The 13,044-nt window shown below is 46.9% G+C and overlaps 1 protein-coding gene across 1 annotated transcript; it reads left to right on the top strand.

The window, feature by feature from the left end:
• Positions 1 to 9,645: 9,645 nt before the first annotated feature.
• Positions 9,646 to 10,826, top strand: LOC121138223 (speckle-type POZ protein-like). Its single transcript, XM_040740988.1, has one exon. It carries the CDS (start codon positions 9,733 to 9,735, stop codon positions 10,687 to 10,689), a length of 957 nt encoding a protein of 318 aa, XP_040596922.1. The 5' UTR covers positions 9,646 to 9,732; the 3' UTR covers positions 10,690 to 10,826.
• The last annotated feature ends 2,218 nt before the right edge of the window (positions 10,827 to 13,044 follow it).

The raw sequence follows: 13,044 nt of genomic DNA, 5'->3' as shown, positions 1-13,044 counted from the left end.
GTCAGGTCAGCTGTTTCTGGGGTTTAAAGCAGCCCAGTCTTAACTCCTTTGGTCATCAGTCCACCCTATATGTTACTGGCTTTCTTGAGTTCAGCTCAGTACTTAGCCGTTGGAGTCAGCCTCTTCTTCCATCAGCCACTGAATGAAGGTTCTGTTTCCCAGACTCTCTGGCCATTGGATTGTAGGCTGGCACTCCCCAGAACTATGTCTAAATTCCGTTTATGAGAGAGTACATGCCATGTTTCTCTTTTTATGACTGTCTTACCTCACTCAGGGTGGTTTCTTCTAGTGTCATCCATTTGCCTGCAAATCTTAGGATTCCATTGTTTTTTTCTGCTGAATAGTACTCCATTGTGTAAATGTACCATATTTTCTCTATCTACTCTTCGGGTGAGGGGCATCTAGGTTGATTCCAAGTTCTGGCTATTAAAAAAACGCTGCTATGAACACAGTGGAACAGACATCCTTGTTTCATGAATGGGCATCATTTCGATATATGCCTAAGAGTGGAGTTGCTGGGAATTGTGGTAGGTTGATTCCCATTTTTTCTGAGGAATGTCCATACTGATTTCCAAAGTGGCTGAACAAGTTTTAACTCCCACCAGAAATGGAGGAGTGTCCCCTTTCACCACAACCTCTCCAGCATAAATTGTCATTGGTGTTTTTTATTTTAGCCATTCTGACAGGAGTGAGACAGTATCTCAGAGTTGTTTTGATTTGCATTTCCAGGATGGCTAAGGATGTTGACCACTTTCTCAAGTGCGTCTCAGCCATTTTAGACTCCTCTATTAAAAATTATCTATTTAGTTCTGCTGCCCACTTTTTAATTGGATCCTTTGGTGTTTTGGATAATTGCTTCTTGAGTTCTTTGTAAATTTTGACAATCAACCCTCTGTCAGTTGTGGGGTTATTGAATATTTTTCCCATTGATCCTACCAATCCAAGAGCATGGGAGATCTTTCCATTTTCTGAGGGCTTCTTTAATTTCTTTCTTTAAAGTTTCAAAGTTCATGCATACAGATCTTTCACTTTTTTGGATAGTATTACCCCAATGTATTTTATGTTGTTTGTGGCAATTGTAAAGGGTGATGTTTCTCTGATTTCTTTCTCAGCCCTTTTATCATCTGTATATAGTAGGATGACTGATTTTCTTGATTTGTTTTTGTAGACTGCCACTTTGCTGAAGGTGTTAATCAGCTGTAAGATTTCCCTGGTAGCATTCTTTGGGTCATTTATGTAAACTATCAAATCATCAGCAAATACTAAAAGTTTGACCTCTTCCTTCCGTATTTGTATCCCCTTGATCTCCTTTTGCTTTTGTATGGCTCTGGCGAGAACATTAAGTAAAATGTTGAAAAGGTATGGAGAGAGTATACAGCCTTGTCTTGTTCCTGATTTTAGAGGTATTATGTTGAGTTTCTGTCCATTTAGTTTGATATTTGCAGTTGCATTGTTGTATATAGCTTTTATTATGTTTAGGTATGTTCCTGTTATCCAAGATCTCTCCAAGACCTTTATCATGAAGGGGTGTTGGATTTTGTCAGAGGCTTTTTCAGCATCTAGGAGATGATCATGTGATTTTTGTTTTTCATCTTGTTTAAATGGTGGATTACATTGACAGATTTTCATACATTGAACCATCCCTGCATCCCTGAGATGAAACCTACCTGATCATGGGGAATGATTGTTTTGATTTGTTCTTGGATCCAATTTGCCTGTATTTTATTGAGTTTTTTGCATCAATATTCATGAGGGATATTGGTATGAAATTCTCATTCTTAGTTGTGTCTTTGTGTGGCTTGGGGTTCAAGGTTATTGAAGCCTTGTAGAAGGAATTTTGCAAAGACCCTTCTGCTTGTATTGCATGGAGCCCTTTGAGAAGAATTGGTATAAGATGTTCTTAAAATTTATGTTGGAATTCTGCACTGAGGTCATCTGGCCCTGGGCTGTTTTGGTTGAGAGAATTTTGATGACTGCTTCTATTTCCATAGGGTTTACAGTTCTATGTAAATTGCTTATCTGTTCTTGATCTAGTTTTGCCAAGTGATAGCTATCCAGGAAGTCATCCATTTCCTTTAAATTTTCAAATTTTGTGGAGTACAGGATTTCAAAGTATGACCTCATGATTCTCTGAAATTCCTCAGAGTCTGTTGTTATGTCCCCCGTTACATTTCTGATGTTTTTTATTTGCATGTTCTCACTCTGCTGTTTGGTAAGTTTGGACAAAGGTTTTTTATCTTGTTGATTTTTTCAAAGAACCAACTCTTCGTTGCATTGATTCTTTGTATTATTTCCCTAGTTTCCACTTTATAGATTTCCACCCTCAATTTGATTATTTCCTGGCATCTACTCCTCCTGGGGGCGTTTGCTTCTTTATGTTCTAGAGGTGGCAGCTGAGCGGTTGATTGTCTAGTCTGCCTCAGGAGGCAGAGGCAGGCAGATCTCTCTGAGTTCGAGGCCAGGCTGAACCAACAGCCTCCAAAACAATACAGAGAAACCCTGTCTCGTAAAACCAAAAAAAGAAAAAAAAAACAAGCACTGGATCTGCTGGTTTCCTGGTGGAAGAGAAGAACTGGAATCTGGCCTGCTCATTTCCCACCAGGATGGAAAGTTCTGTGCAGTACCAAGGGGATCACAGGCACTGGATCTGTTGGTTTCCGGGTCAAGTTGGTGGAAGATTAGACCTGGAATCTGGGCTGCTCAGCGCCTGATGGAATGGGAAGGTCTGTGCAGTTCCCAGGCTATCCCCAGGCCCTGGAATGCAGGCCCGGATGCAGGGCCTGTTTCACCTGGTACCCCAGGACCAGATGTTCCCCTGGTCTCCTGGGTCTGCTGGTTTCCTGGACTAGTTGGTGGAAGAGAACATCTGGAATCTGGGCTACTCAGTTCCCACCGGTATGGGAAGCTCTGTGCCGTTCCCAGGGGATCACTGGATCTGCTGGTGTACTGGTCATTTGATGGAAGTGAAGACCTGGAATCTGGGCTGCTTGCTTGCTGCCCAGTAGGAAGGCCCTGTGACGTTCCCATTCAATGCCCAGACACTGGAACTGTTGGTTTCCTGGTCTCATTGGTGGAAGTGAAGACCTGGAATCTGGGATGCTTGGCTCCTTTCCTGATGGGAAGTTCTGTGCAGTTCCCAGGCTATTCCCAGGCACTGGAATGCAGGTCCCAATGCAGTACCTCTTTTACCTGGTACTGCCTCACCAGCTGGTCCCCTGATCTCCTAGTTCTACTGTTTTCCTGGTCTCATTGGTGGAAGAGAAGACCTGGAGTCTAGGCTTCTAGCCTCCTGAACAGATTAGAAGATCTGTTCAGTTCCCAGGCTATCACTAGGCAATGGGTATGCCAGTTTACTGGTCTCGTAGTTGGAAGAGAAGACATGGAATCTGGGATGCTCGGCTCCTGCCAAAATGGAAAACACTGTGCAGTTGCCAGGCGATTCCCATGCACTGGATCTGCTGGTTTCCTGGTCCTGTTAGTTGAAAAGGAGACCTGGAATCTGTTCTGCTCATCTCCTGCCAGGATGAGAAGATCTGTGCCGTTCATAGGTGAACACCATGCAATGGAATGCAGGAACGGATGCAGGGCCTGTTTTACCTGGTTCTGCCAGACCAGCTGATGCCCTGGTCTCCTAGATCTTCTGGTTTTCTGGTCTGGTTGGTGAAAGAAAAATCCTGGAATCTGAGCTATTCTTTTCCCTCCTGGATGGAAAGTTCTGTGTAGTTCCCGGCGGTCACAGGCACTGGATCTCCTGGATTCCTGGTCTGGTTGGTGGAGAAGACCTGCAATCTGGGCTGCTTGGCTCCTGCTGTGATGGGAAGTTCTGTGCAGTTCCCAAGTGATCCCCAGGCACTGGAATGCAGTCCAGGATGGAGGGCCTGTTTTGCCTGTTCCCCCTGGACCAGCTGGCCCACTGGTCTGGATATGGTGGTTTCCTGTTCTCGTTGGTGGAAGAGAATAACAAGAAACTGGGCTGATTGGCTGCTGCCAGGATGGGAAACTCTGTGCAGTTCCAACTCAATACCCAGGCACTGGATCTGCTTGTTTCCTGGTCTCATTGGTGGAATAGAAGACCTGGAATCTGCGCCGATCTGCTCTTAAAGGGATGTGAAGCTCTGTGCAGTTCCCAGGCAATCCCAAGGCACTGGAATGCAGGCCCAAATCCAGAGCCTATTTTACCTGGAATGCCTGACCAGCTGGTTCCCTGATCTGGAACTGCTGGTTTCCTGGTCTATTTGGTGGAATAGAAGACCTGGAATTTGGGCTGCTTGCCTCCCCTTGGATCTGCTGGTTTCCTGATCTCATTGGTTTAAGCAAAACCCTGGAATCTGGGCTACTCTGATCCTGTTGAATGGGAAGCTCTGTGCAGTTCCCAGGTGATCCCCAGGCACAGGATCTGCTGGTTTTCTGGTCAAGTTGGTGGAAGAGAATACCTGGAATCTGGGTGGATCTGTGCTTGATAGAATGGGAAGCTCTGCACAGTTCTCAGGCAATCCCCAGGCACTGGAATGTAGGCTGTTTGCCTCCCCTGGGATTGGAAGCACTGTGCAGTTCCCAGATGATCACTAGGCACTGGAATGCAGGCCCAGATTCAGGGCCTGTTTTATCTAGTCATGCTGGACCAATTGATGCCCTGTTATCCTGGATCTGCTGGTTTCCTGGTCTTGTTGGTGGAAGAGAAGACCTGGAATCTGGGCTGCTCATCTCATGCTGGGATGGGAAGCTCTGCGCACCTCCCAGGCGATACCCAGGCATGGTGGATCTGCTAGTTTCCTGGTCTCCTTGGTGAAGAGAAGACCTGGAATGTGGTCTGCTCAGCTCCTGCCTGAATGGGAAGCTCTGTGCAGTTTCCAGGTGAGCCTAGGCAGTGGATCTGCTGGTTTCCTGGTATCCTTGGTGGAAAGAAAACCTGGAATCTGGGCTGCTAGTCCCCTGCCTAGATGGGAAGCACTGACAGTTCCCAGGTGATCCCCAGGCACTCAAATGCAGGCCCAGATGCATGGCCTGTTTTACCTGCTCCACCTGGACCAGCTGGTACACTGATCTGGATCTGGTGATTTCCAGGTGTCCTTGGTCGAAGAGGTCACCTGGAATCTGGGCTCCTCGGCTCCCACCTGGATGGGAATCACTGTGCATTTCCCAGGCGATCCCCAGGCACTGGAATCCAGGCCCAGATTCAGGGTTTGTTTAACTGGTCCCTCGGGCCCAGCTTGTGCCCTGGTCTCCTGGATCTGCTGGTTATATGGTCTCGTTGGTGGAAGAGAAGACCTGGAATCTCTACTGCTCATCTCCTGCTGGGATGGGAAACTGTGCTGTTCCTAGGAAATACTGAGGCACAGGATCTACTAGTTTCCTGGTCTCGTTTGTGGAAGACAAAACTGGAATTTCGGCTCCTCAGCTCCTGCCCGGATGGGAAGCTCTGTGCAGTTTCCAGGAGACCCCAGGAACTGGAATGCAGGCCCAGATGCAGGGCCTGTTTTACTTGGTCCTCCTGGACCAGCTGGTCCCCTGGTCTGGATCTGTAGGTTTCCTTGACTCATTGGTGGAAAAGATGACCTGGAATCTGGGCTTTTCGAATCCTGCTGGGATGGGAAGCACTTTGCAGTTCCCAGGCAATCCCCAAGCATTGGAATGCAGGCCCAGATGCAGGGCCTGTTTTACCTGGTCCAGCCAGACCAGATGGGCAATGTTATCCTGGATCTGCTGGTTTCCTGGTATTGTTGGTGGAAGAGAAGACCTGGAATCTGCTGTGCTTTGATGCCTCCTGGATTGGAAGCTCTGTGCAATTCCCAGGTGATCCCCAGGCACTGGAATTCAGGCCTGGATACAGGACCTATTTTACCTGATCCAGCTGGACATAATTGTCCCCTGTTCTGGATCTGTTTCATGGTTTCTTTGTTGGAACAGAAGACCTGGAATCTTGTCTACTCATCTTCAACTGGGACAGGAAGCTCTGTGTATTTCCATGGCCATACCCATGCACTGGATCTGCTGGTTTTCTGGTCTCGTTGGTGGAAGACAAGACCTGCAATCTGGGCTGTTCTGCTCCTGCCATGATGGGAAGCTCTTGTAGTTCCCAGGAGATCCCCAGGCACTGGAATGCAGGCCAGGATGCAGGGCCTGTTTTACCTAGTCCTCCATGATCGGCTGGTTCCCTGTTCTCCTGGATCTGCTGGTCCTGGTCTCATTGGTGGAATCTAGGCTGTTTGCTTCCTGTCCAGATGGGAAGCTCTGTGTAGTTCCCAGGCGATCCCCAGGCACTGGATCTGCTGGTTTTCTGGTTGTGTTGATTAGAGAGAAGACCTGGAATCTGGGCTGCTTGGCTCTTGCCGGGATGAGAAGTTTTGTGCAGCTCCCGGGTGATGCCCAGGCACCTGGAACACATGCCCGAATGAACGTCCTGTTTTAGTGGTCCTCCCAGACCAGCTGGTCTTCTGTACTGGATCTGCTGGTTTCCTGATCTCATTGGTGGAAGAGAAGACCTGGAATCTGCGCTTCTAGTCTTCCCCGGGATGGGAAGCTCTATGCAGTTCCCTGGTGATGCCGGGGCACTGGACCTGCTTGTTTCTTAGTCTCGTTGGTGGAATACCTGACCTGAAATCTGAGCTACTCTGTTCCCGCGGTGATGGGAAGTTCTTGCATTTCCCACGAGGTCCCCAGGCACTTGAACGCAGGCCAGGATGCAGGACAAATTTTATCTGGTCCTGCAGGACCATCTGGTCCCCTGGTTTCCTGGATCTGCAGTTAGATGATTTGTGCAGTTCCCAGGTGATCCCCAAGCACTGGAATGCATGACTAGATGCAGGGCCTGTTTTACCTGGTTCCACTGTACCAGCAAGTCCCTTTATCCCCTGAATCTGCTGGTTTCCTTGTCTTGTTGGTGGAAGAGAAGCCCTGGAATCTGGGCTGCTCATCTCCCACTAGGATGTGAAGCTCTGTGCAGTTCCCATGTGATCCCCAGGCACTCAATCTTCTGGTTTCCTGGTCTCGTTGGTGGAAGAGATCATCTGGAGTCTGGGTTGCTAGCTTCCTTCCAGGATGGGAAGGTTTGTGCAGTTCTCAGGCGATCACCAGGCACTGGATCTGCTGGTTTCCTGATCTCGTTGGTGGAAGAGAAGAACTGGAATCTCGGATGTTTGGCTCCCTCCTGGATGGGAAGCTCAGTGCAGGTCCCAGGCAATCCCCAGGCACTGGAATGCAGGCCCAGACATAGGGCCTGTTTTAAATTTTCCTGCTGCAACTCCTGGTCGTCTGGTCACCTGGTTCTGCTGGGTTTCATGGACTTGGTGGAAGAGAAGACCTGGAATCTGTGGGGCTCATCTACTGCTGGGATAAGAAGCTTTGTGCATTTCCCTAGTGATCTCCAGGCACTGGAATGCATGCTTGGATGCAGGGACTGTTTAACATGGTTCCACGGGACCAGAAGGTCCCCTTGTCTCCTAGATCTGTTGGTTTTCTGGTCTTGTTGGTTGAAGAGAAGACATAGAATCTGGGCTGCTAGCTTCATGCTGGCATGGGAAGTTATGTGCTGTTCACAGTCGATATACTAGTACTGGAACTACTGGTTTCCTTTTCACATTGTTGGAAGAGAAAATCTGGAATCTGGGCTGTAAGGCTCCAGCAGAGATGGGAAGCTATATGGAGTTCCTAGGCGACCACAGGCACTAGAATGCAGTCCCAGATGCAGGACATCACCCAGGAACTACACAGACCTTCCCATAGGATGCACTGCATATTTTACCTTGTCTAGCCAGAGCAGCTAATCTCCTGGTCTGGACTTGCTCGTTTCTTGGTCTCGTTGGTGGAATAGAATATCTGGAATCTGTGCTGCTTGGCTTCTGCCTGGATGGCAAGCTTTGTGCAGAATCTAGCCAATCCCCAGTCACTGGAATGATGGCCTGGATACACGGCCTATTATACATTCTCCCACCGGACCAGCTGGTCCCCTGGTCTCCTGGGTCTGGTGGTTTCCTGGTCTTTTTGGTGGAAGAGATGATATGGAATCTGGGGAGCTCTGATATTGACGGGATGAGAAGTATGTTGCAGTTCGCAGGCGATCTTTAGGCATTGGATCTGCTGGTTACCTGGTCCCTTTGGTGGAAGAGAAGACATGGAATCTGGGCAGCTCTGCTCTTGAAGGGATGAGAAGCTTTGTGCAGTTCCCAGGGGATCCTCAAGAGTGGATTGGAGGTGGGGTGGGTAGAATGTGTGCTTTGCTGGGGGATTGAGAGTGACCCAGGATCAGTATGTAAAATAACTTTATTTTAAACTTCTACAAATGATAAAATGAACACAGTTATGAGAAAAATACCAAACAAACAAAATATAAGGTATTGACAGATGGAATCTACTTAGTCCCCATGATTGAACGAGTAGAATGTAGAATCTTCATGTAGCACAAGAAGCAAACTACACTTCTCATGGTTACTCTTGTTCCCTGATCTGACTTTATCTGGAATAAACTGACATCCCAATATCGAGAGCACTGCTTCAGTTGTGATAGGTAGATCCAATTCCAACTGGAACCTTGGAGTTACAGGGATACATAGATCTAATCCTGATCTGGAGGCCAGAAGACAAACACACCCTTAATTCAGACCTTGATCTGTAAATAATCCACACCCACTGGTGGGAGACAATAAAGGGGCATGGATAGAGGAAGGTCTTCCTCTTTGCCAGCTGGCCCTTGCCTTGCAGCAAGTCCCTCCCTTCACTGGCATTAGCGACTACTTCTCCTGACTTCCAGAATATACTGAAGACCAGTGGACAGGTCCCACTTTCTGGACTGAGTAAGTACTGAGGTCTTGCACTTTCTCTTCACAGCTAGATACTGTGAGGCTATCAGGCCTACAGACCTAAGTCATTCTAAGGAATCCCCTTTCTTCATATGGTCAGAGTTTCTTTCTATCTGTTCTGTTTCTCTAGGGAACCCTGGTACAACATTTTTTGATAAGAGGGCATAAAGTGCTCCAAACCATCCAAGAGTTGAGTAAAATTGTCAAAAGTAGTTACCTGTTGAACTAAGATTCAATCTAGAAAAGGAAACAGTGTGGTGGTGAGATTGCAGCTATCCTTAGAAGCTCAATCTGTCTTCTCTGAATCTAACATTGAAATCTGGATAGAAAATTTCAGCGAGACCCAAGTCTCCAGCTCCAAAGAGTTGGGGATACAGAGGAAAGCAGAAAACAAAATTCTAAAAATGTGTCTGCAGTGATACATAGTTTACAATTTCTCAAGTCACTGGTGATCAAAAGAGCAAAGCAACCATACTGCTTAGCCAGTGAAGCCAGGCAGACACGTTTCCTCCGAGGACTCGTGGGACAAAGGCAGGTGGATAACTGTGTGTTCAAATCTACCCAGGGCCACACTAGATTGAACCAGCCTAAAAGATTAACAGAGCTCATGCCCTTGATCCCAGCAATAGAGTGGTATAAACGATAGGAGCTGTGTCTTTCAGTAGTCAGGCTCAAGATTATCTCCAGTTAGGCTGAGGAGAGGCAGCAGTGTAATGCTTGGGGAGAGCACGTGGAGCCTGAGGTAGAGGCAAGAGCTAGTGGCTTGGCTGCTTTGCTTGCCTGACGTTCAGATTGAAGCTTGAGCCCCAATATCAGTCTCTGGTCTTTTATTTTTTGTGTTACAGGTATCTGTAATTGTGACCTCTAGGTTTAAGAAGAAAACGCCCTACCTATTCATTTTGGAGCCAGGTTAACTGTCAAACTGCCACTAGCAGATATGTCAGGGGACCTGGCAGCCGAGAGCTGGGGCTTCACAGAAGTGAGTTTCCAGAAATTCACCTACAGATGGACCATCAGCAACTTCTGTTCTATCCTGCGGGAAATGAGGGAAGCCATTGAAAGCCCAACCTTCTCCTCAGGAGCCAGGGACAAAAACAGATGGAGTTTGAAAATACACCCGAACGGGGTGGATGAAGAAAGCGAGGGCTACTTGTCAGTTTACCTAACGTTGCTCAGCTGCCCAAGGAGACCAGTGTGGGCAAAGTTCCAGTTTTGGATCATCGATTCCGAAGGAGAGGAAACACAAGGCATGAAGAGCCCAAGATTCTTCAGGTTCCTAGAAAATCAACAGTGGGGATTCAGAAAGTTCATCCTTCGAGATTTCCTCTTGGCCCAGGAGCCTTGGCTGCTCGAAGACAATGAACTCAGCCTACGATGCAAGGTGACTGTGGTCCAAGACTCCTTCGGCTTCTCTGACGAGACCACGATGCCAGGGATCCAGGTTCCAAGGTGCACTCTGGCAGATGAACTAGGAGAGCTGTGGGAGAATTCCTTCTTCACAGACTGCTGCCTGGTGGTAGCTGGCCAGGAATTCTGGGCTCACAAGGCCATCTTAGCAGCTTGCTCTCCAGTTTTCAGAGCCATGTTTGGACATGACATGGAGGAGAGCAGAACAAACCACATTGAGATCCACGATCTGGAGCCTCAAGGCTTCAGGGCAATGATGGGCTTCATTTACACTGGGAAGGCACCGGATCTCCACAGCATGGCAGATGTTCTGCTTGCAGCTGCCGACAAGTATGGCCTGGAGTGTTTGAAGGTCATGTGCGAGGATGCCCTCTGCAAGGACCTCTCCATGGAGACTGCTGCCCACACTCTCATCCTGGCTGACCTCCACAGTGCAGGGCAGCTGAAAACCCAGGCTGCTGGATTTCATTACAGCTCATGCTTCTGAAGTCTCTGAGACTTCAAGCTGGAAGACAATGGTGGGCTCATATCCCCACTTGCTGGCTGAAGCATACAGCTCCCTGGCTTCTGCTCACTGCTCTTTACTGGAGCCCCCTCCCAAATGCCTCAAGCAATCTTAGGATCCTCTCAGCTCTGACCTACAGGTGTATTCAATAAGCGGCAGCCAGCATTGTTTCCAAGGACACCTGGGTAGACTGTGGGACACTGTAGCATTTTCAGAGAACCTGTGGAAAGACAGCATGGGGGCTCAGGCCTTTAATACCCCTGGAAATGAGTTGAATGGCAGTTTTGGGTAGGGAGAGCACTGCATTCTGGGATTCTCTACCCAGATGCTGTACTGGTTTGCTTTCACTACATTGAGTCTGATACTGGGTAATCAGTGGGGTTGTTGGCCCCAAGCACATCCCAACAGGGTTTCTTTGGAGGAACCTGTCTGGATAAGACTGAGCAGAGCATATGATCAAGGATTTAGACCAAAGCAGAAAACAAACATGAATGTGTGCTTACAAGGGACGAGGAAGAGGAAGGAAGACAGTTTTTCTCTCCAGACCCAGTGTGTGGCGACTGGACCATTGACTCAGTTGGACGAAGCAGTTGGGGCTCCTGCAGAGGACCAGTTCCATGAGTTCAGCTGTCAGCATATGAGGGAGACTTCTCAAATTCCTTAACTGGAGATCCAGAGGAATGAAGTCCTCCTCTTGTCTCTCTGGGTGTATCCATTTCTGTAAACCAAACACTATAAAATGAATAAAAAATTTGACAACCATTTTGTGGATTCTGTGGTGTTTCTGTTTGAAGAAGCCTGTATTAGTTCATCCAGTACTGCTCAGGTTGTGTGAGTTTGGTTAGCATCCTCATGGCTGCACCATTCACACAAAGCCTCACTACTCTTTCTTGGCACCTGGATTTGGCAGAGTAGATGCCAAAGGTGAGGAAGACAACTGCATCTGGCAGAGTCTTTTGGTAGTCTAGTCTTTGCTAAAGACTTTATGGGTTTTCAAAAAGGAGAAGGACATTGATTTATTGAGAATCCATACTTTCCCCACCTGAACTGTGGGTCCGTTTTTAGATATTGGAAAAATAATTCTTCCATCCCCAGCACTGTTAAAATGAATTCTCTCAGGGAGACAGGCTCAAAGGCTGGGACTTTGCTGCCCCTAACTTGTCCTCCTCTGCCTGACTCTTTTGGTTCTCCTTTGACAGCTCTTTCCAAATTAAACTGGAGTCATAGATTAAGTTGTTAACCCCAACCAAGCTCCCTGATGATTTACATACTAAAGTTTGAAGACAGCATTTCCATTTGTGTGTGTTGTAGCCAGGTTATGAGTCAAATCATACCCACTCTGCAGAAAGAATTTGCTTTCTTTTGCTATATTTATAGCTTGCATTATGGGATACTGATATTATTATTTCTAACACTTCTGGTTACACCAAAGTCAGGAAATCAGATATTTTGTTTCTTAAAAAGGCGAAAAAGAAATCATAACATTATTGCTTTGTGATAGAAAATTCCCAGCTGTGATTGACTGACACTCTCAACATGATTGATCTTGAGTAGGAGACTGCTCACCAACAGGATATGAGGCCCTCTTCCTAGAGGAAAGAACTTCCAGGCATTCATTTAATAGTTTAGTGAAGGACCTCTCTCCTCTACGTCTCTATGTGTGCCCATCCAACTGAATCTCTATCAGTCTCTGTCTGTCTGTCTCTATTTTCTCTTGCTCTTTGTCACTCACTGTGTGTCACTCCGATTCTTTCTTCTATGTATATCTCTGTGACACACAAGGTGCTTCTTTGTGTCTGTGTGTCAGCCTGACTGTCTTTCTGTCTGTTTCTCTAGCTCTGTAACAGATCATCTTTCTTTCAATCTATTTATTTACCTCCACCAATGCTGTGCTTGTCAGTTAAGAATGAAGATAACTGTCTTCATGTCTGTTTCTATGTCACAATCTCATCTCTCAATTAATGTTGAAGTATATCACTCTCTCCCTCAGTCTGTGTCTGTCTCATAATCTATATCACTCTGTATCTCTCTCTTTCTTTTCCTTCTCTTTCTCTCTTGCTTACTCTTTCTCCGTCTCTTCATATTTCTCTTTGTATGTTTGTGTTAGTTTGTGTGTTTGTTTGTGTGGGTGTGTGTGTTTTTGTGTGTGTGTTCAAACACTGCTGTGTCTCTCTCTAACTCTCTCCATGCTTAACTATCTCTTCTACATGTGTATTTGTTCTGTAAGTTTCTGCCATATGACAAGTGATTTTCTCTGTTAGGTGGACTCTCATGTAATCCCAGAAGGGAGCCTCATCCTATGGGTCTGTGAATGCTTTGTCTACATTAAGTCACCCA

The sequence above is a fragment of the Mesocricetus auratus genome, unplaced genomic scaffold, assembly GCF_017639785.1.
Source record: "Mesocricetus auratus isolate SY011 unplaced genomic scaffold, BCM_Maur_2.0 contig_11496_pilon_obj, whole genome shotgun sequence".
NCBI classification, from domain to species: Eukaryota; Metazoa; Chordata; class Mammalia; order Rodentia; family Cricetidae; genus Mesocricetus; species Mesocricetus auratus.
This window is presented reverse-complemented; position numbering and strand designations above follow the sequence as displayed.

Coding starts and splice junctions, on each gene's coding strand:
- LOC121138223 (XM_040740988.1), top strand. CDS start 9,733: ATGTCAGGGGACCTGGCAGCCGAGAGCTGGGGCTTCACAGAAGTGAGT.